Source organism: Argentina anserina, chromosome 4, assembly GCF_933775445.1.
Source record: "Argentina anserina chromosome 4, drPotAnse1.1, whole genome shotgun sequence".
Taxonomy (NCBI): Eukaryota; Viridiplantae; Streptophyta; class Magnoliopsida; order Rosales; family Rosaceae; genus Argentina; species Argentina anserina.
In genome coordinates, this window is record NC_065875.1 from 2,737,227 (window position 1) to 2,758,127 (window position 20,901).

A 20,901-nucleotide genomic window follows, 5' to 3' on the forward strand; every position below is an offset into this window, starting at 1 on the left:
GTTGTCTTTCGGATTTAGTTCTTTAAAGATTATACCTATGTTATATACTAATTTTGGATTTCGACTCAAGATTTCTTGTCTGCTGCACGACAATAACGAATGAGTATGTAATAACTATTCAGACATTCATTTATATAAACAAGCGATTTGCTTGCCATCAAAAAAGAGGTCTCTTTACTTTAGATCATTGTAACTCTAACTCTAGACAGGTGTTACAATTGCATGCCTTACTAGTTTGCTTACGAAGCCATTTGACTTCTAACAGATTGAGACTCACATTTCAGATATAATAAAAATATAAATCCTGGCTAATTCATCTCAGCTTAACATTATTTGTCAGTGACTTGTGACACTGAACATGAACTGCATAGGTGATCAAGCTTAGTTTCCTTGCAACATAGAACAAGACAAGCGTGCCTTTCACTTTTGCTGTAAGTTGGAGCTTAGTTTAGGATGCTGTCTTGAGCTTTTGCTTCAATCTTGATGCTGCCCTGCCTGTGGCTGAAGTTGATATTTTTCAAGTTCAGTATTTCTTGAGACAAGCTCAACATGTTGCTAAATGGTTAGATATATCTTCCTAGGTAGGTTCTGGGTCACGTTGGTTTTCTAAGCCTCCGGAAATGGAGTAATAAGATTTCAGGTTGTATATGTGAAACCTACCTAAATTGTACATTACATTGATTGAAAGTGGCATGAGCAAGCTGACTAGCAAATGTCTGAATATGATATGCAGTATATACAGAACCTGAAGATGTCTTCCAAAAGCACTACAAAGTTGAGATTGTGTCCAGGATCTGGTACTCTAAGCTTTGCTTCTTCTGATCGGCTCATAACTACGATTTCCAGTGTACTTGAAGGTTCTAGTTTTACTTCATCAACAATGAGTACCATACTGCTTCTTATGGAAATATTCGATGGAAACTAGGAGGAGCCAATGGGAACAAAAATCGTCTTACAGAAAGGTCCAGATGACCAGATGTAACATGACATATCAAAGGCCTCCAAACTTTGCTAAGGGTTTCCACAGTTCAAAACACAATGAAGAAAATGCTAACATGCTTAATCCCTTACAATAACAGATGATGAGAGAACCAAACGAAGCTTGCTGCCCTTTCGTATGTTGTAGCTTGCCAGATCCCGAATTTCATCAAGCTGTTCCCAGTGAAACACAAGCTTATAAAAATCAAGAGGCATCAATGACACATTAAGCTTGCGAAAAATCATGCTCTTCAGTTCTTTGACACTATCACTAGGCTTCACATCAATACTTATAAGTTTCCCATCACAAACTTTAACAAATATATGAAAATAGGGAGGTGAGACCTCTAATACTGATTCATCTTCGATGTCATAAAAGGCCAATGTCTTCAGATCCTCAAGCTCATTTCCGGAATAGATCAGATTGTGATCACTGACTGAGAAACCAGTATAGCTCTCAACTATAGTTTTGACATCTCTAACAGTAAACAAGGGTTTAACCTTGAATTTGAAAGTCTCTCCTGTAGGTGCTTTCACAGATATTGAAATAATATCTTTAGGAGCAGAAACCATGTAAAGGATAGATTCATTCCTCAAATCTTCTGAGGCCAGTGTCATGTCATCCTCAAGGAGCTTCCCATCATAGACAAGTGTGAATAGGTCCGGTTGAAACTTCTTCTTAGCATGAATCATTATTTTTATTTTTTGGATGGTATCTTCTGGTTTTGCCTCAATCTCAATGGTGTCCTGACTAGATAGTAGTTTGACATATAATCTCATTTTCACAATATTCTTGAAAACAAGATCAACAGAGCACTCTAGAAATCCACAGTCGATTACCCTTTGGAAGTCCATGAGCGGGTGACCAGCCAAGAGGAACTCCGGATAATTATCACCAATTTTGTACTTGTTACATATTATTGCCTTGAGATCTTTTATGGTTGCAGAGCTCTTGACCTTAAAGATTGTTCCCATAAGGTTTAAGGATACCTGCAACAAGGAAGTGACTTGTCAATAGAAAAAATATAGGAATATAGCTACAGTCCACTTGGATCACTACACCCCTTCAATGAATATTTTCAAATGTATATCTGTTTTCCAGTTCTCCTCTTCTCTACACCCACGAAAAATAGAGAAAGGTGTCTTCAAGATAGGTGACTAAGGGAATCAATGGTGCCATGAAGATGGTTGAGTGGATGCAGAGGCCTAGCCGGTGTAAGGTCTGACGGCACATACAAAAAAAAAACTGTAAAAATGGGATATCAGGTGTTGAAGATGATTGAGGCAGGTTGTTTAAAAATAATAACTAATTCAGTCAAATGCACCTGCCTCTCTGGAGTAGACTTGTTGTTTTATAGCACGAACAATCTTTAGCATTCCGGTTACAATTAAAAGCTCAAACTAGATAGTTTTGAGTCAATTCCAACTTGACAACATAACTACAGACGCAAAACTAGGCGCAGACTGATCAAGTTAACATAAGTACAAATGAAATATTGGGCGCAGACTGATAAGGTTAACCACCTGGACCAAAAAAATTCATATGAAGTATCAAAAGGAACATTAATGAGTAGCCTAATATATAACCAGTTCAAACTTCATACTAAAGTTTCGGTGTGCAAGAGAAACCAATTGACCTTCTCTAAGCTTCTTTGGAGTGTACAAAGGGAGGGGTCTTTCTCCACCTTGGCAATTGACAGTGAACATGCTTGTTTTCATAATTTGCAGCTTCAACTGCAAATCTACAGATTACAGAACCCATATCTTGCAAACTATTGTCTAGAACTACATGCCTCCGATCCACACTTGAAACTAGAAATACCAGTAGGCTTGTATGGGGTGTCGAGAGAAGGAGAGGGAGTTGAATACGATATATACGCTAAAATTGATCATAAAATAAATAACAGCTGTGCCGAAAAATACAGAATGCTGTGGAAGCTAATGCAATATTATAATGAACCAAATAAGATAAGCTCATGTGCAGGACACCATACTTCATAATCGAAAAAGCTCATGCGCATATTTTGAAAAAATGGATACAAACCCACGAACATAGAAATGAATTGAGTAAAGCTCTTATTTGATATTCACACACTTTCAAGCATGTCAAGAGGCTAGTATATATTCTAATGTATCGTTGTATCAAACAACTAAAAGACTTGTGAGAGGACTTTTAAATGCATGATTGGATGAATGATTTAGATATTATAGTTCAATCGATATTTTCAAGTTCCAACATACATGTCATCCAACCGTCCATTCAAAAGTCCTCACTAGCCCTCAGTCATCGTTAGAAGCTCTTCCAGCTTCCAATATTCCTTACCAAACAAAAAGATTTCCTTTTAGAACAACATGTCAAACTACCAATACAATCATTTCCTATATATATACATCAAATCCCAACTAAATCAAAAAACTTTCATACATACATGCATGCACAATTTCTACTCCGAATGTGTTTTCTCACCGGTCACTGATATGAAATTATGAAAAACACGACACAAAGTATACGAGCAGTATTATAAAGATGGGAAATTGAAATCGACCTCTTCATCAGGATCATGGGTTGAACTACTGGACTGGAATTGGACAACGGTTCGAGCAGGGGAAAGCATCCTACTAGTGCTGGTGCTGCCCATCACATGTGTTGAACCCTAACCCCCTTCTCTCTCTCTTTTCCGGCTACTAGTTAAACCTTCTAAAAAATTTGACAAACAGATGAGAAATGTGGAATTGTAATGACGGTGTAGAATTTAAATGGGTCTGTCATTATGTTTATTAAGATGCCAATGTCCCATTTTACATATTTTTGGGAAGGACAAAAATATCATTTTGGTCATCAAAATATGTTTTGATTGACACTTTAGTTATTGAACTTTTGACAACTTCACTTTAATCATCCAACCATACTACCCGTCTATCGCATGTATGGTCATATTTGTCATTCTACTTAGAAAATAATTAAACTATTGTGCTAGAGAAGAAAAAAAAATTATCATTTGATTACTTTAATCTCCGAACTATCATTTGAGTTAACATAGAAACGGTGGAAATAAACGGAATGACCAATGTGATGTACAAGTAGTATAATTGGATGATCAAAGTGAAGTTTTCAATAGCTCAACTTTGATGGTGCCCTCAACTCCTCCAATGCTACGGCTGGTTTTGTGATTAGGGATTCTAATGGTACTCCTGTTCATTCTGGAGCTCGCCGATTGTCCCCTTCGTCTGTTCTGATTGCTGAAGGTTGTGGCCTTAAGGATGGTCTCATTGCTGCATCTGAAGGCACTTGATGATTGAAGGCAACTCTGATACTCTCATCAAGTGCCTTCAGCTCAATGAGAACTTAAGAATATTACTCAACCAATATCATAAGATTGATAAGAACTTAACAAATATTGTATGATGGATGACACACAGCAGGAATTAAAAAGAACAAGCTAAATTGCAAATTCCAATGAATAATGAATATGAATATACAGAAGGGAAGGGAATTGAATTAAATTGAGGTACAAACAAGATCCACAACCAAATGAAACGCATACTTATATATATCGTGTTTTCAGTACAAAAGTAGTCAGTCACAAAAACAGTGCACTTCTTACAAATTTTACAACCATCACTACAATCAGAGCTACCCCTACTAGCATTTTCTGACTGTAATAAAAGGAGTAGAACCTAAGCTTGGTTCTACTTGTGGTGTAAAGCAAGTTGTTGGGGTGACTGGTAGTCTGTTCTCCAGTGAGCTCAAGGGGAGAGGAGTCAATGGAAGCTGCTGAACTGGGCTGCTATGTATTTTCTGTGTTCCCTTCAATGGTCTCAGGCAAGCCAAGTATCCATTGGTTTCACCATTGCAAAGAGGAAGCTTAGTCGCCTGAATTGTCGCTTCCTTCTCCCTAGGTACTGCAGCTCCAGTTGGATCCTGCACATAAAACACATAAATATATGAATATGCATTCTATAGACAATATTTCGACTTCAAAGTGACCCTGTTGAGACAAACACCGAGTTTATTCTAAAGAAAAAGTACAGAGACAATTGTCATAGCTGTTTCACATGGTTCATATGAGATTTAATTGATCAAAAATATTTAGAAATTGACAATGATGCTATCCATGGAAAATATTCAATGTATCAGGGAAATGCATTGACAGAATGGAATAAAACATGTATGCAGAGTGGAAAAAGACATACGAGCACTGACAGAATGGAATAAAACATGTTTCAAAATCCTGCATGCAGTTTTTATAGATTAACTGAAGAACTTAAAGAATGACATACCCCAAGCACGAGGAAGTTGAAAGCTTGATTGTCTGCACCAAGATAGATTTCAATAAGCTTTCGCAGGTCAGCAAGGGTTGCATCTTTAACGACTCTAAGAGTTGTAATGAATTTCCCTGGATTTTCTTTAGAGGCCTCCCACTTCACATACACTTCGCTATCTGCTTCAGTGCCATCATTTGAAGGGTTGTAGTTCTCCTTGGAAGCCACATCTAGTTCTGTCACTTTCTTCTCACTTTCTGATTTGAATGATGCAAGTGGCTTCAGAGTAGGTGCTGGACTTGTGATATGTTGAGAGAGCTCTCTATAGTTCCCACAGAGTGTAAATATGTTGCGAATTCTAACAAGTCGGTCATCAGGTCCTCCCTTGCTATCTTCTTCCCCTGCATTTCTGCTTGGCTGATTATCATGAGGTAAAGCTACCAGGGAGCCCAGACTATAATTACTTGTGTGGCTAGACCCATCAACCATACACACCCTCTTCTCCTCTATAACTTCTTTCTCCACTTCTTCAACATCCACGTTCTCCTTGCGTTCTTCCTCTTCCATTTCTTCTTCCTCAAAAACAGTGCTGAGGCATACCCTGTCAGCACATTTTGCTGCAAAAGAATCATTATTATCTGTAGCAATTGCATTTAAATGAGTCTGATTTGCAAATCCTTGGTTACTTTTGCTGTCAGATTGATATGTCCCAGTTACCCCACAGTTAATACCTACATATTTCACCACTCCAGCAAAAGGTTCTTGATCATCCATGTCCAAATCCATGGATTTCACCATGTCCATTGACTTCATCATCCCTGCACCATCACTGGCATAGATCCCCATCAACCTTTTGGCAAACTGGGTTCCATCATTGTCCTTTCGGCCACTCTCCACCCCACTTCCATCACCTGAGCGGCACAGCTCCAACTCAATTTCCTCCAATCTCTTCCTCAACATCTCAACTTCTTGTTGCTGTTGCCATATTCTTTCTTCCATTCTCCTCCTCTCCAATTCCACAAACTCATTGGCCATTCTCTGGCACTCCTCCAACTTCCTTTCCAACTCCTGTTTCAGTGTCTGGGCAACTTCATTCACCTTCAAGTTAAATTCTTCCTCCTTTGATCCAGATCCCTTTCCTTCCATTGACTGAAGTTTGGTTCTCATGGCAGCAACCTCTTCTTCTTTCTTCAGTAGCAACTTATGCGCATCATTTCGCTCCTTTTCTTTTATCTTGTTCTCCTTTTGTAGTTTCAGGATGAATTCATCCATGGCAGCAATCCTTGATCCTAAAATGACAGCAGATGAATCGTCCATCGCAGCTTTATCCTTAATTGGCGTGTGAGGACCACGGACTATACATTTGGCTTTTGCACCATACTCTAGGGTGGCAATTGTCTTGTGTATCTCCTTTGGATCTGGACTTGCACATAGAACCATTAAAATTTTCGTCTTGTCATCTTCAAAGGAGTCCTGTACGGGAAGAAAAAAAAAACACCTAAATATATCTTGGAGCACAATTATTAATCTAGAGCAAATGACTAGCAGGAATGGAAGTTTACCTGTAGAAGCATGGTAAGCTTGCTGTCTCTGAAGGGCACATGTGAATCACCATTTGCAATGGATTCAACCACTCGTTTTAGTGCTATGTTCCCTTGGTTGATCTTTCCGGTCTGTGAGTTCAATGAGAAGCACATATCAACATTTGTTGCAATTCCAACAATAACTTCTCATAAGCTGGCAGTATAAAGTAAAACCCATCGACAAAGGTTACCTGCATTTTTGCCTCAAAACCAAGTTGTCCAGCTTGCTCGATATTTTCAGAACCAGCCATATCAACGAGCATCAAGCGACCACCCACAGTTGGGACATCAAGAATTATCTGTGGATATTGAAAGCAGGTTACATACCCAACTGGTGACAACACTTGGCAGATCTATCAAACATGTGAAACACGTCTAAAAAATCTTACCATGCAATGGCTCCGAGAACTTCTCTCATTGCAAAGGGTACTCTTCACAATCCTTCGCTTCTCCACTTTCTGAATTTCTTTCGAGATTTTTCCAGCTTCATTTCCGGAAATGTAGGTTGCATTCTTTGCCTTCTTTCCCATTACTTCAAGTCTAACCTGCAGATACAAGTAAAATTAGGGTTTCTCCACATACAAAACCCAAAAACACTGCTAAACCCTTAAATCATAGCCAAACTCACATCTCCACCAAACACCACAACTAATCGAAAACCCACAACTAAGCATAATGCACACACATCCACTTAAACTGAACTAACTCAAGTACATAACCAAATACCTCCTCACACAGATAACCCATCTCTGAATCCATTGATAAAGCTCTAACACCAAAACCACTTCACATAAACAGTCCTAAACCATATACCATCACCAAACATCACAACTTTTCCCACAAAAAAATCTAGAGAGACCCAGAATCAGCATAATCCACACACATCCACTTAAACACAAGTACACATAAAACCCACAAACACTCAACAACACAACACACAAACAAACACCCATCAAAACTCACAAACCTCGTAAAAAGAAACACGAAAACAATACATAAACAGTTATAAATCCATAACCAAACCTACACCTCAACAAACATCACAATTAATCGAAAACAGGTTCAAAACAAACACAGAAAACTCAACTCACCTTAGAACTAGAGCCATTCCCTTTAGGCCAGCCAAACCCAAACCCACCACCACCACCAGCAGCCCCATTACCACTCAACAGATCATAAATCTCCTCATTATAAATCTCCAAAACCGTAACCTGCACAAACCTCCCCACCACACCCTCATCATCCTCCTCATTACCCAATATGTCCTTCAACGACCTATACACAATCCCCGGCTGCTTCACACACCCGAACATCGTGTGACTCTTACCCGACCCGGTCGGCCCATACATCATCACCGTACATTTCTCACCCAGCTTCACGCTGTCGATTCTCGACTTCACGAACTGCGCGTAGAACTCGCCGAGATCGTCGCTTTCCGACACCGAGACGCCGTCCAGGGTGAAGTCCCGGTACCCGAAGTCGGCCCTGACCCGGATGCTCTGTTTTTCCGGGTTGATTTGGAGAACCGGTGGGTCTTTGGAATCTGGGTAGTCTCGGATTCGGGCGAGGACTTCGATTGGGTGGCCGGAAAGAGATGGGTTGTTGTTGTTGTTGGGGTTTGGGGTGGTTTGGGGTTTGGGGAATTGGAGGCGGTGGCGGGATTGGGGGGTTCGGGTTAGGGTTTGGTGGTGGTGGTGGGATTTGGTGGAGGACGGCGTCGGAGCCATGGAAGATTGGAGCTTTGGGGTTCTGGGTTGGTAAAGATTGGAGCTTTTGGGGTTTGGTTATGGTAAAGATTGGAGCTTTAGGGTTTTGGATTTGCAGAGAAATTGGGGGAAGTGAGAATTGAAGAGAGAGAGAGAGGAGAGAGAGAGGGGTTTCTTGGAAAGGAATGGAAATTCAAATTGGGAGGATTTGAGGGGATTGTGAGGAGTCTTTGAAAAGCAAAGTAGCCGTTACGGTTTGTAACGACTAGTTTCAATGTGGGATCTGTTTAGGGATGATTGAGTTTTTGTGGGATCGTTTGGGTCAAATCGGTCTCAATTTGGGGCCAAACTCGGGCACTGCCTTATTAAGAAGAGTGTTATCATTTGAGTCCCACTAATTGAACCTTAGTTTAGTGTTAGTGTTAGTGTACTCAAGCCTTGAGAATATTATCCTTGTATTTCGATTATAACCTTAGTTTAGTTTACGATATGTAATCTCTCCGATTGAAGTCTAGGACTTGGTTGTACCAAGGACAAATACTACAAGAAGCATTTGGTCTCTTTATGCATGATTTACTTGGCTCAGGATATGGCTCATTTGGTAGAATTTCATGGCCGATTTACTTAGAGCAAGGAGATATACCTGATTTGGTAAAATTTCAGTTGATTTGTATTGGCGTGACACGTGGCAATAAAAGACCACTAAAACAAAGATGAGTTACCATATGCTTTTTTAGGAAGTAAGATGGGCAGTTTTAGGCTGGGACGGATTTGCTCCGGTGACATGAGGGTTGTTGGGGAGACTCTAGCTCTTACCAATGTGGAACTACACATGGTGTCTTTTCTTGTGATCATTATGTGTGATATTGACGCTCCCTTGAAATGAACTTGTGTCATGTATAATGACAACACGAATGGTCACCGCACTAGTGTATTGTATTAAGTATCAACTCAAGTCTAGGCACAAGTGTTATAGAAAGTGCAGGCCTACAGACCTTTGAACTTTTTGATGGTTTTTGGCGATAGATAACGAGCTGATACTTTTGACAAGAACAATTGTAGCTACTGAATTGCTATCGTCTATATAAAGAACCCTATGTGTATACATTGGCAAAGGGTATGCAGATCAGAGTGACAAATAAGATTCACTGTATGGATGACTTACAAGTATAAAGCAGTTGTTTCTCGTCGAACGCTGCTCATGGAATTTCACTTTAGCTGTGCTTATGCACATACAATCAAAAATGTAATACTATAAGACCAAAAGGACCTCAAAGAACACGTGAGTTGAAGAGTTGGTGATGCACTGGCCTTGAAAGAGACTACCAGGACTCAAGCAATCACAAAAACCCTTAGCTCATCTCTATCTCCTCTGGTGATGCGGGTGTCGGAATCAACATAGGTTACTTCAAATTCACTACTGCCTGTGTTGGATGATGGCCTCAGTCCATCCGGTAACTTAGGAATCTCTAATGGAGGAAGTTGTGACAAGCTTCCAGTTGTCTTCACAGTGGTTTTGTCAAATACGATCTTAACACTTGCGGAACCTGTTATGAATATGAGGGAGAAACTGTATCAGTGAGTTTGCTCATTTGTTAATGACAAGCATGAATTGTTATATAATGAGAATAGACAATGAGTTCATAAGTACCTATGACTTCAAATTTGTGGGCTAAAGTGGCAGTTACTTCAATAGGCGGCAGGGGCCATGGAGCACCTAGTTGAAGCTCCACTATGTTATCAAAGTCTTTGCTTAAGATGTCAATTCGTTGAAACACCTACGCACAAAACATAGAGCACATTTAGATGACAGAAAATGAACTATCAGTATTCCAATAGATGGAGTACGTATTGCATGCATAGAAAGTATGGCTGCTTAACCAAGTCACAAGAAAATCAATTTTAGTCATAGATATCCAAGTCCTCAAAGTAGATTTCAAAATCCACCAAATGCAACTGTTCGAGGTAATACTTAATACAGCTGCATTATGGACATACATATTGTCCTAATTAATCTACTTGGCCAATGGGATTTTGAACAAGAAACAAACTTAATTTGTACAAGGAAGCTACACCACACTTTGTGCTACCTTACTAGCTAGTTATATGCGACAGTTAATAGAACGAGAAGAGGTAGGCTCAAATTGATTTCCCTGAGAATCTTCAGCTTCTGCAATATGATTAGGGAGAGTAGTGCCTCTGTATATTTTGAATGCAGTTGCTCCGTTAATGACTTTTTATCTTGCATGGTTTCTGGCAGAGTTTTGTAGCTGAGCTCTGGAGCCTTTTTTCATTATTAAAGACAAAACTTCAGTACTACTTTCTTGGTAGTATGAACCAGTATTGCTCCATCATATGGGGAAGGGGGGAAATAAATCTCTAGACTAGTTAATGCTAAAGACACACACATATTTAAAGAATTAATGGAGGAAGTTTGAGCTAATGTTACAAATTGGTAAAGATCTCAGAGATTTTGGTGGGGTGGTGGATTAGCTTTTCTATTAAGCTTTTCTTCTGTTGTTTCTGATGTATTTCATCGCCTTCAGTAGCCACTTCTCTGCATGTTTGGGTTCACTAATGAAGATTAATTTTCATGTAAATATAGTAAAACCTCTATAAATTAATAGTTTGGGACTAAAGAAATTTATTATTTTAGCGAAATATTAATTTATCGATTAATTAATAACTTATTAATTTATAAAGGTATAATAAATATTTTCTTTCACTTTAAAAAAATACATTGTTCATGCACCACATTGTTTATTTATCACAAATACCTTCTTAAATATACTATTTTTTCTGATGTATTACATTGTTTAAAAATATTATGTTGTTCGATATATTTAAAAAAATTATTTGATGATAATTAAATTAACAAAAAAATTTAATGAAATCATCGTAAATGTAAAATTTATCATATAAACTATGCCATTATTAATTTATATATTTGATGGAATTTATCATATAAACTATGCCATTATTAATTTTTATATTTGATGGGCTCCATGTAAACTCTCAAAATTCTATTATTTTATAAATTTAGTGAAATATTAATTTAGCACATTGGCCCCGAGTTGAGACCGACAAAAAGTTTTATTTTAACGAGATTATTAATTAATTAGGTATTAATTTAACGAGGTTTTACTGTACACTGACATCTGGGACTGGGTGGGGGTGGCGGGATCAGCTTTTCTATATAATTCACTATGATGGTTCTCATCAAGCTAAGGACAAAGTTTCTTATGTTGTTTCTGATGTATGTCATTGCATTTGGTAGCAATTTTCTGCATGTTTGGGTTCACCAGTGAAGATTAGTTTTAACATAAGCATATAGACATCCGGGTTGCTGGTAACCCATTGCTTGGTGTTATACCTAAACCAAGTCTCCTCCTGTATCCTGGTTTGTAAAACTTCGGAACTCAAAAGACCTAGAGTATAAATAACATTTCAAATGATGTTTAAATTTAGTTTGCAAGCATGACAAGGGAATTTTACAAATATGATAACATACCTGACCAAGAGTGATTGGGAGGAGTCTTCCAATGGGAGGCCCAGGGCGGCTCCCCCCAAGAGTGCGAGAAGAAAATGCACTGCTATATACCAGTTTCCATCTCCCTTGCAGTTTGTCAAGATCAGTTGACAGATCCACTGGGCCTCCAGCAGCTTCAAGCTCCTTTGCAGCAGCATCTGCCTTTCGTAGATCATCTTCACTCGCTGCAAGACCTTTATTTAGCCCAGCAACAGCACTCTGCACCGAATTGACACAAAAGCTGAACGTTATTAGAAATATTATTGCAGTAAATCAAGATAAACAATTACGAATTTTAAACAAAGACTATAACCACACAAGCCCACACGTGCAACTTGACATTATCCAAGTGTACCATAAAAGTCTCTTCCACAAGTTTAAAGATGAGATATTTGACATAAAGGAGGTAAAAGGTGAGCATCCTTATTCAGTTATTTGATTAAGCTCCACAGATAGAGCACATGGTAGTAAAAATGTAACATCAATTCCTTTGATCAACTTTACAAGAAGATTTCAAAGAAATGAATGATCCATCAGAAAGAAAGAAGATCACAAAATTAACAGCGCATAAGAAAAAAAAAAGACATCTCATTCAAAACCGTAGACTGGTTCTTATAGACCACACAAAAGTTCACTCTCCAAAACTATCATTTTTACAGATGTAGAAACATGTATGTTGAAGCATTATAATTCAAGAACTCTTATTAAATCCTCCAACACTACCAGCAGTGTTCAATTCCTAGTCAGAATATTCATTTCACAGATTGTATATCATGAATATTAGGTATTATTGCCCTTCAGTCCTGAATCAATGTCTGACCACAATCAATAGAAGGAAGAGAACAGAGTAGAAACAGTTAAGTGACAATCAAAAGAATCTGTTGGCACCCACAGGAATTACACTTGGTATATTAACACAGATCATATATAACTTCTAGGGTGTCTTTCTCTCAATCTATGCTATAAAATGACCAACATCAAATTCTTACTAGTTTGAGGGTTAATAGAAACGGACCTAACAACACAAATAGAGTTCTAGCTTGATGACAGTACACAGTAATCAAGTCTAACTTACCACACTGTACTTTTCATAAGAATATTCTCATCTAACAAGTCGATTTATGTTTAGCAGAAACTTTCTAATAACATGGCTTCTACCCCAATGTAGAATAAATTTCACCAACTGCTTGATTTCAATCAAATAAATGTCAAAGAACCCAATTTGGGAGATTTTATATGACCAGTCTTCTTCCATAGAAACTAAATTGATTTACCCAAGTCAATATCAAAAGAGCACAATTCACTCATTCAGTTTTGGCACCAAACTAAACAATGAAAAAGCATCAAATTCATCAAGCAACACACCCAAAGCTACTCAAATTGAAGCACTGACAGTCAATCAAATTCAATCCAACCAAGAACAGTGCTTTACAAACTACCCATTAAACCAAACACAAAAATTAAGCACCTTCTCAACAAATTCAACCGAATATAACCAAAACAAAGCTAAATCATCACAAAACGGGTCAAGTTGAATCACTTCAACAACTCACCAACAACTTGAGCTTCAACGGCGATCTTCCCAGAGACGTGACGTCGTCCACGGCATCTTTCGCTAAGCCAGAAACCTCGTCCAGAGCTGAAACCTCGTCAACAGAAGCTCTAGTAGTCAGACCAAATCTTTGTCTGCTTCGGCTGTTCTTCAAACTAAGACCACACCGTTTCGGATTGCCCACAACAAGACACGTGGTAGCAGAAGAAGAAGAAGAGGGGGAGTGACTAGGTAGAAGAGTATAATAAGGAAGACATGTTAGAGAAGCCATGGCCGAGTTTGCAAGTTCCGGTCTGTTGGGTCTTGTCGTGGTGAGAAGGTTGGGGAGAGTTTTATGTGACGAGGTGAGTGATTGGATTGGTGGTTTGTATGCGTTCGCGCGTTTCTCTAGTCTTCTAGTAAACTTTTCAACACATTTCAGTATTTGTGTGGAACGAAATGAAAACATCATGAAACAGTTGGAACTCGTGGCCGACGCCTACAACGGTCCATGATTATTCTCTATATTTTGACGTTTATCATTCTCTTTTTTTTTTTGGCGATTCAAAAGGTCATTGTGTTATGATAATGGTGATGATACGACTTTTTTTTTCTTTAAATATACTTGCTCATGTCTTGAGCTTTGGCATAGGCACGTCTCTAATTTTTTTTTAGAAAAGGAAGATATATATATATATATATATTGCAACAAAATAAGATTACAACGAAGAAGAATACTCGGTGATAAAACTAGATCTCACACGCTCATTCCTACTAAAATTGTTAGTTACAAGACTATCGCAAAAAGCAATAAACATGAGTTAATAAGGCTCAATCCTGAACCAATTTAAATTGATTCCAAAAGTAGTTGATACGTACTCGCCATCAATCTCAAGAAGAAAATTACTCCAACAACATCACATACCAAAACCTTCAGCATATTTGCATAGACAACCTCCTCATTACATTAACACCCAGAATGAATTGATACGTAGATAGTTCATTGAGATGACATGCACCACAAAGATGGTAACCTTACCGACTGACACCTAAACCCTCACAAAAATGAGGGACAAAATAAAAACCTAAAAAATAAACAAACCTAAAAAAAGGACAAACAGACCTAGCCCTAAACCAGGCCCACCTAAATATGACCCAAATCTAGGCCCAATAAGCCAAGATGCCCCACCAAGATCGGAAGAAACCAACAGCCCAAGATCCAGCCACATGTCGCCGCCTTCTAGCACAGATCCTCTATTTGACGTCAACGCCGACCGCCGCCCAAGGTCTGCAACTCGTTCATCAACAAAGTTGCAGCTCGCCCCCACTCTTGATTCAACCCAGCAATGACACAAAGATCTGACACAAAGCTTATTCTCTTGCTAAATTTCAAGGAAGTCTTTCATTTGCTAAGGCTTACACGGAGAACATTCAATTCTTACAACATATTTAAGGTGACATTTGTGGACATATTCAACCAGAATGCGGACATTTTAAATATTTTATGGTATTGGTTGATGCATCGATGTGTTGGTCACACGTCGTTTTGCTATCCACAAGGAATGCTGCATTTGCTAAGTTATTAGCTGAGATCATCAAACTTAGAAATCAGCACCCTGACCATACTATCAAATTCATTCATTTGGATAATGTTAGAGAATCCACCTCCAAAAATTTTGATGATTACTGCATGTCTAACGGTATTAAAGTTGAACATCTCATTCCTTATGTTCATTTACAGAATGGTCTAGCAGAGGCTACCATCAAGCGTATTCAGCTTGTTGCTCGGGCTATGGTTATGGGTACTAACTTGTCGGTCTCTGCTTGAGGATATGCAGTGTTGCATGCAGCGACACTTATTCATTTCAGACCCGTGGTTAACCAAGCGTTTAGTGCGTACTAGATGGTTATAGGTTACGAACCCAATATTTCACACTTATGCATATTTGGTTGCGCCGTATATGTGCCTATTATGTCTCCACTGCGTGCTAAAGTGGGTCCTCAAAGAAGATTAGGTATCTATGTTGGCTATAATTCCCCAACAATTGTCCGCTACTTAGAACTAACCACCGGAGATCTTTTTACTACAAGATTTGCATATTGTCACTTTGGTGAGATATGCTTCTCGTCATTAGGGGGAGATGGGAATGTTATCATTCCTAATGAATGTCAGGAATTGAGGTGGTGTGTCCCCACTATGTCTCATTATGACCCCCCGCACTGCTCAAAGTGAGTTAGAAGTGCAACGCATTATCGACCTCTAAAAAGTCACGGATTTGATGTCCGACAGCTTTGTAGATATTGCTAAAGTGACGAGATCAAACATATCCGCTGCAAATGTACCGGCACGGTTAGATGTCATGAAATACGGGTGTGGAAGACAAGCTCCTAGATCTAGCACCGTTGGTACCGACCCTAACAGTGGAGTGCTCATGCAGTCAGATTACGTCGTTCGTTGTACGGATTGAAGCAATCCGGAAGAATGTGGTACAATCAGTCGCACAAGTACTTGAAAGAGAGAGGTTAGAAGAATAATGAACTATGCCCATGCGTGTTCATACGAAAGACAAATTTCGGATTCGTCATCGTTGCGGTTTACGTTGATGACATGAACATAATTGGTACTCTTGTTGAGATTGAAGAGATCGTGTCTCATTTAAAGTCAGAATTTAAGATGAAGGACCTAGGAAGGATGAAATTTTGTCTCAGCCTTGAGCTTGTGCATATGGCCGACGGTATCTGTCACGCCCCCAAATTTGAGACCACTATTATTATGAAAATATGGTTCCCGAATTAGAGATGTGACCTTAAAACCAATATAATTTCCTCAATAAAACTAATAGAAATATATATCTGAATAATACTTTTATTACGAAACATAATCAGAGTTATTTTACAATACAACAGATTTAGAAATACTGAAATCTAGCGAAGATACATGAGTCTCGCATTTATTGTCTTGAAATAATGATTAAAGAATAACCATCATTTTATTTAATAAATTCATCCCATTCCCCAAGCTTCTACTCATTACCTGGAATAAGATTGTGTAGCATCATGAGTAACACAGACCCAATAAGTATATAATACATTCTTATAATAATTTGGCTAATCAGAAATTCCAATATGAACAACCAAGTAAAATGTACCAAGAACCAGATGTATTTGGTTACACGAATTCTTACTTATGCATATAAATATACATATCAACATCAATATATTCAATCAATTGTGTGAATTTTCAAGAAAACTGGTAATTAATCACAAAGTCACATGTTAGGGTTCACATTTACTCAAAACACGGATAAGCCTCAGCATACCGATGCCAATACCAAAGTATGTATACTCAATGTCAATTATTCTATGAGTATAATAGTGTATTATCTGTAGGGATTAGGACCCAAGACTAACTCACAAAGCACAAACAATTTTACCAGTAATTCACTTAAGCACGGGGTAGTACTAATCACCCGGCTTCACACCTTCAACTCAATAACGTCAATAGAATATCACAAAGTTTAGTAATTAAGAAAATATTTAAATACTAAAAATATATATATAATCTTACACCAAGATATAAAATACTTATCAATAACTCAATGTATGCAAGAAATAAACAAGTTAATAAACTTGAAAGTAAATGTGCAAATAAAGTAAATGTACTTTAAATTAAAAGTAATTAGATAATATTAGTTAGTAGTCAAAAGATTAGTAGTCATTTCTCCTATAATAAGGAAAGTCTTTGTCTAAAGTAGCAATTATCATTCAAATAATAGTGTCAAAGTTTGTCAACTTTCCGTATCGATAACTCAATCAATAAACATCCAAATTAGTCAAGTGAGGAGTCTATGTTCAAGGATTTTTCGTAAGGAATCCAATAGGATAAGTCAACAATCTAGTTCAAAGTCATTGAGTCTAAAAAGTTCAAACACAGTAGCAGTGCAGAAACCGATCATCAAGTTATCATCTTAGATGTCTACATATTCTACTTGTAACAAAATTTTTATCATTTCTTTTGAAACATTCCAGATTAAAAGTAGAGGTCTTATACTTTAATTTGATATAAAGTTTGTGGAAAATGGTTAAGAAATGAGTTTTTAAAGTTGTGAGTGCTACAAAAGATTTTCAGTGAGTTTTATTAACTCTAACTTTGATTAGCCATAACTTCTCTATTTTTAAATATTGTTGAGTGATTCAAAAGCCTAAATTGAAGAATTTTTCATGAGGAATTTAATGCTATTTTTACCTTGGAAAAACTCAGATGTTATAAAATACTAAAATATAACTCTTACCAAAACATGGTATTTTCCATTTTATCCTTAGTTATACACTTTGATAAATCTTAAAAGACAAAAGATTAAAAGGATGTAAGATGTACTTACCTTGAAGTTTCAGGGATGAAAAGAATGTTTTGATGTGGATCTAAAGTTGGATTAATTTAGTAAATAAAAAACTTGTTTAAGAGAGAAAGAGTGAATGCTAGAATTTTAGCTTGAGAAACATTGGATGGTTGAGTTTTCTATCAACTAAGGGAATTCTAGGCTTGCATGATTTCCGATTTTGAAGTGTGAATAAAACTTGAGGCAGCTCAGAACTATAAATATGCTAAGAAGGAACACAAAAGTTCAATTCTCACATACCATTATGAATAATTAATATTGAATGATGACCTAGCTAGTTAGTGTGGTTGTTGGCAAAGAAAAAAAATAGTGTGATGGGGTAAAACATAAAAATAAATCAGCTAGGTTCAAAACATATTGGCATAAGGATTATATATATATATATACAATCTCTATCCAGAGTGAAGCTTCACTCTGAAATTTCAGAGTGAAGTTCCAATTTTGTCACACATTTCGGTCAAATTTTTTCACTATAAGTCATTCAATATTTAGGTATCCTATTCAAGATCATCTCTACAAAATTTCATCTAATCTGGACATCGTTAAGGTATTGAAATTAGATTAAATCAATGAATGAATTAAAACTGTTCAACGTGAACCGTTCGTGTAAATATCAATTTTAAAAGTTTAAGTCATTGTCAAATTGGATGAAACTTTGTAGAGATGATCTTGAATAGCATACCTAAATATTGAATTGCTTATGGTGAAAAAATTTGACCGAAAAGTGTGACAAAATTAGAACTTCACTCTGAAATTTCAGAGTGAAGCTTCACTCTGGATAGAGATTGTATATATATATATATATATATGTAAATAGAATAAACACATTTATGTGTTATTCTAAAAAGTAAAGGAATTTAGTATATTTATTTCATAAGATTTTCAATATATTTGCACTAACTAATACTAATATAATGCGTAAAAGATAATACTATTAGTATTAGCCTTAAACTCGATTACAAAGTATCGAGTTTACGCAAGAATATGAGCTAACGTATTCAACTCGTGGTCCAATACATATAAAAATAAATTTTCTATCTTTGAAAGTATGTACCTTACCATCATTGGTTCTAAAGAGAAATATTAGAAGAAAAATTGAATTAATTCTAAGTTAATATAACCTTAGAGTACTAAATAGTAAATACTAAATTTCGGGGTATTACAGTATCTTAATCCACCAATTGAATTACATGTAGAAAATGCTTCGACGTTCAATATGGATCTATACAATCCATTATCTACTCCCATGGTCGTCCGAAGTCTAGATATCAAGAACGATCTATTCCGTCCTAAAGAGGATGATGAAGAAGTTTTTGGTCCTGAAGTTTCATATCTCAGTGTAATTGGGGCACTATTGTATCTTGCTCAATGCACTAGACTGAACATATCTTTCGTAGTGAACTTATTAACTAGATTTAGCTCCGCATCTACGCTACGTCATTGCAATGGTATCAAACATTTGTTTCGGTACTTGAAAGGTTCTCTTGATATGTGATTGTTCTATTCTTACAACACAGAGAACACCATGGCCGTGACACCTTACACCGGCGCCGCAGGCAGCCTTGGTAGCACCACCGTACGTGGCAGTGCTGCCGCAGGTAGCCATGGCATGGCGGCAGACCACGGTGCTAAGAGCAGAAACCGGTCCCCACTTGCTCTTTCCCCCTATGCAAAGACTCCAAACAACATGTTAGTTAGTTATGCCGATGCAGGGTACCTCTATGACCCTCACAAGACTCGTTCTCAAACCGGTTATATGTTTACCATTGGGAGTACGACGATATCTTGGAGATCACTAAGCAATCTCTTGTTGCTACTTCTTCGAATCATGCGGAGATCATTGCTCTCCATGAAGCAGTTAAAGAATGTATTTGGCTTTGGTCACTCGTTCGTCATATTCGTGATTCTTGTGGATTAGTCTCTACAACTGATCAACCTACGTGCATTTATGAAGATAATGCTACTTGCATATAGCAGACTAAGTTAGGTTTCATCAAGGAGACAACACCAAGCATATGTCGCCCAAGTTCTTATACAGTGTTCAACAACAGAAGTTTTTAAATGTTCAGATTAATCAAGTGAGTTTAAAACCCAATGCTGCGGATTTGTTAACTAAGTCTTTGCCTAAATCTACTTTTGTGAAACATGTGAAGAATATTAACATGTGTTGTTTATCAGAACTTTAGAGTTTGGTAGATTTCAGAGAGAGTCTACATCACATGTTAAGATTATTAAGTAGTTGGTGCGTTGTGCTATTTTTCCCTTCGATCAAACTTTTGTTTTACCCAAGAGGTTTTTAATTTGCTTGACAAGGTTTTTATTAAGGCAACGTTGTGTGCCATGCAACCCAGACATGCGACATAAGGGAGAGTGTTACGGGAGAATTAATATTCTATCTTTATGTGTGTCTTAGCCTTATTAGGTTTCCTATTAGAGATAAATTCGCATCTCTATAATAAATTATGACTCCGAATCCTACGAGATTATGGTTTTGTAATATCTATATATAGGTCCTCGTATCATTCAATAAAGATACAGTTTTTTCATCCTGCATCAAAAATATATATATTAATAATTAAATAAAATTCAAGACCCCACATTCATAATGGAATGTAATTTATCATTTTCATTTTCACTTTATGATTTCAAAGTCAAATATCAAATTAAATTTATAAAAATGGAAAAATAATAATATATTTAATCATGATTTAAGCCCACAGAATATGGTAATTAGAGTACCTATTAAATTATTCAATAAATAATTGAAAGATATGTGAAGAAAGAGTTAATTTTGTACCTAATAATTAATTGTATATTAATTTTTATATTCACATGTAAAAAAAAAGTCCCTATTTTTTTCAGGCTATAAGTTTGGACATAGTGGCTTTTGACCCAGGGACGACACTGACTG

General features: G+C 37.2%; 4 protein-coding genes across 5 annotated transcripts in view; all 4 read right to left on the reverse strand.

Annotated features, from left to right (window-relative positions):
- The window catches only part of LOC126789913 (casein kinase 1-like protein 10), a 308,889-nt gene that overhangs the window by 73,247 nt on the left and 214,741 nt on the right, over positions 1-20,901 (reverse strand). The gene's annotated exons all lie outside the window — the stretch shown is intronic.
- On the reverse strand, positions 661-3,702 carry LOC126789917 (uncharacterized). 2 transcript variants are annotated; one of them, XM_050515997.1, is made up of 3 exons: positions 3,525-3,702; positions 1,819-1,968; positions 661-1,725 (listed from the first exon to the last, which is right to left on the reverse strand). In XM_050515997.1, the coding sequence occupies exons 1-3, from the start codon at positions 3,615-3,617 to the stop codon at positions 1,060-1,062; spliced, it is 909 nt and encodes a 302-aa protein (XP_050371954.1). In that variant the 5' UTR covers positions 3,618-3,702; the 3' UTR covers positions 661-1,059. The 2 variants fall into 2 exon arrangements, with proteins under 2 accessions (XP_050371954.1, XP_050371953.1); XM_050515996.1 differs by having other exon boundaries at positions 664-1,968.
- LOC126789907 (kinesin-like protein KIN-10A) lies at positions 4,561-8,665 on the reverse strand. The gene is made up of 6 exons (XM_050515984.1): positions 7,916-8,665; positions 7,214-7,369; positions 7,016-7,123; positions 6,804-6,914; positions 5,260-6,714; positions 4,561-4,900 (listed from the first exon to the last, which is right to left on the reverse strand). The coding sequence occupies exons 1-6, from the start codon at positions 8,549-8,551 to the stop codon at positions 4,622-4,624; spliced, it is 2,745 nt and encodes a 914-aa protein (XP_050371941.1). The 5' UTR covers positions 8,552-8,665; the 3' UTR covers positions 4,561-4,621.
- On the reverse strand, positions 9,527-14,000 carry LOC126789920 (plastid-lipid-associated protein 6, chloroplastic). Its single transcript, XM_050516001.1, has 4 exons — positions 13,613-14,000; positions 12,042-12,278; positions 10,182-10,308; positions 9,527-10,077 (listed from the first exon to the last, which is right to left on the reverse strand). Exons 1-4 carry the CDS (start codon positions 13,880-13,882, stop codon positions 9,863-9,865), a joined length of 849 nt encoding a protein of 282 aa, XP_050371958.1. The 5' UTR covers positions 13,883-14,000; the 3' UTR covers positions 9,527-9,862.

What these genes read in the sequence shown, in the direction of transcription:
- LOC126789917 (XM_050515996.1), bottom strand. Translation starts at nt 3,617, where the DNA reads ATGGGCAGCACCAGCACTAGTAGGATGCTTTCCCCTGCTCGAACCGTT. An exon ending in CCCATGATCCTGATGAAGAG is followed by an intron (nt 1,969 to 3,524) that starts GTCGATTTCAAT and finishes TCCTTGTTGCAG; the next exon opens with GTATCCTTAAACCTTATGGG.
- LOC126789907 (XM_050515984.1), bottom strand. Translation starts at nt 8,551, where the DNA reads ATGGCTCCGACGCCGTCCTCCACCAAATCCCACCACCACCACCAAACC. An exon ending in GTTTTGAGGCAAAAATGCAG is followed by an intron (nt 6,915 to 7,015) that starts GTAACCTTTGTC and finishes TTGAACTCACAG; the next exon opens with ACCGGAAAGATCAACCAAGG. An exon ending in TCAACTTCCTCGTGCTTGGG is followed by an intron (nt 4,901 to 5,259) that starts GTATGTCATTCT and finishes TTTTATGTGCAG; the next exon opens with GATCCAACTGGAGCTGCAGT.
- LOC126789920 (XM_050516001.1), bottom strand. Translation starts at nt 13,882, where the DNA reads ATGGCTTCTCTAACATGTCTTCCTTATTATACTCTTCTACCTAGTCAC. An exon ending in CGTTGAAGCTCAAGTTGTTG is followed by an intron (nt 12,279 to 13,612) that starts GTGAGTTGTTGA and finishes AATTCGGTGCAG; the next exon opens with AGTGCTGTTGCTGGGCTAAA. An exon ending in TCCCAATCACTCTTGGTCAG is followed by an intron (nt 10,309 to 12,041) that starts GTATGTTATCAT and finishes TTTTGTGCGTAG; the next exon opens with GTGTTTCAACGAATTGACAT.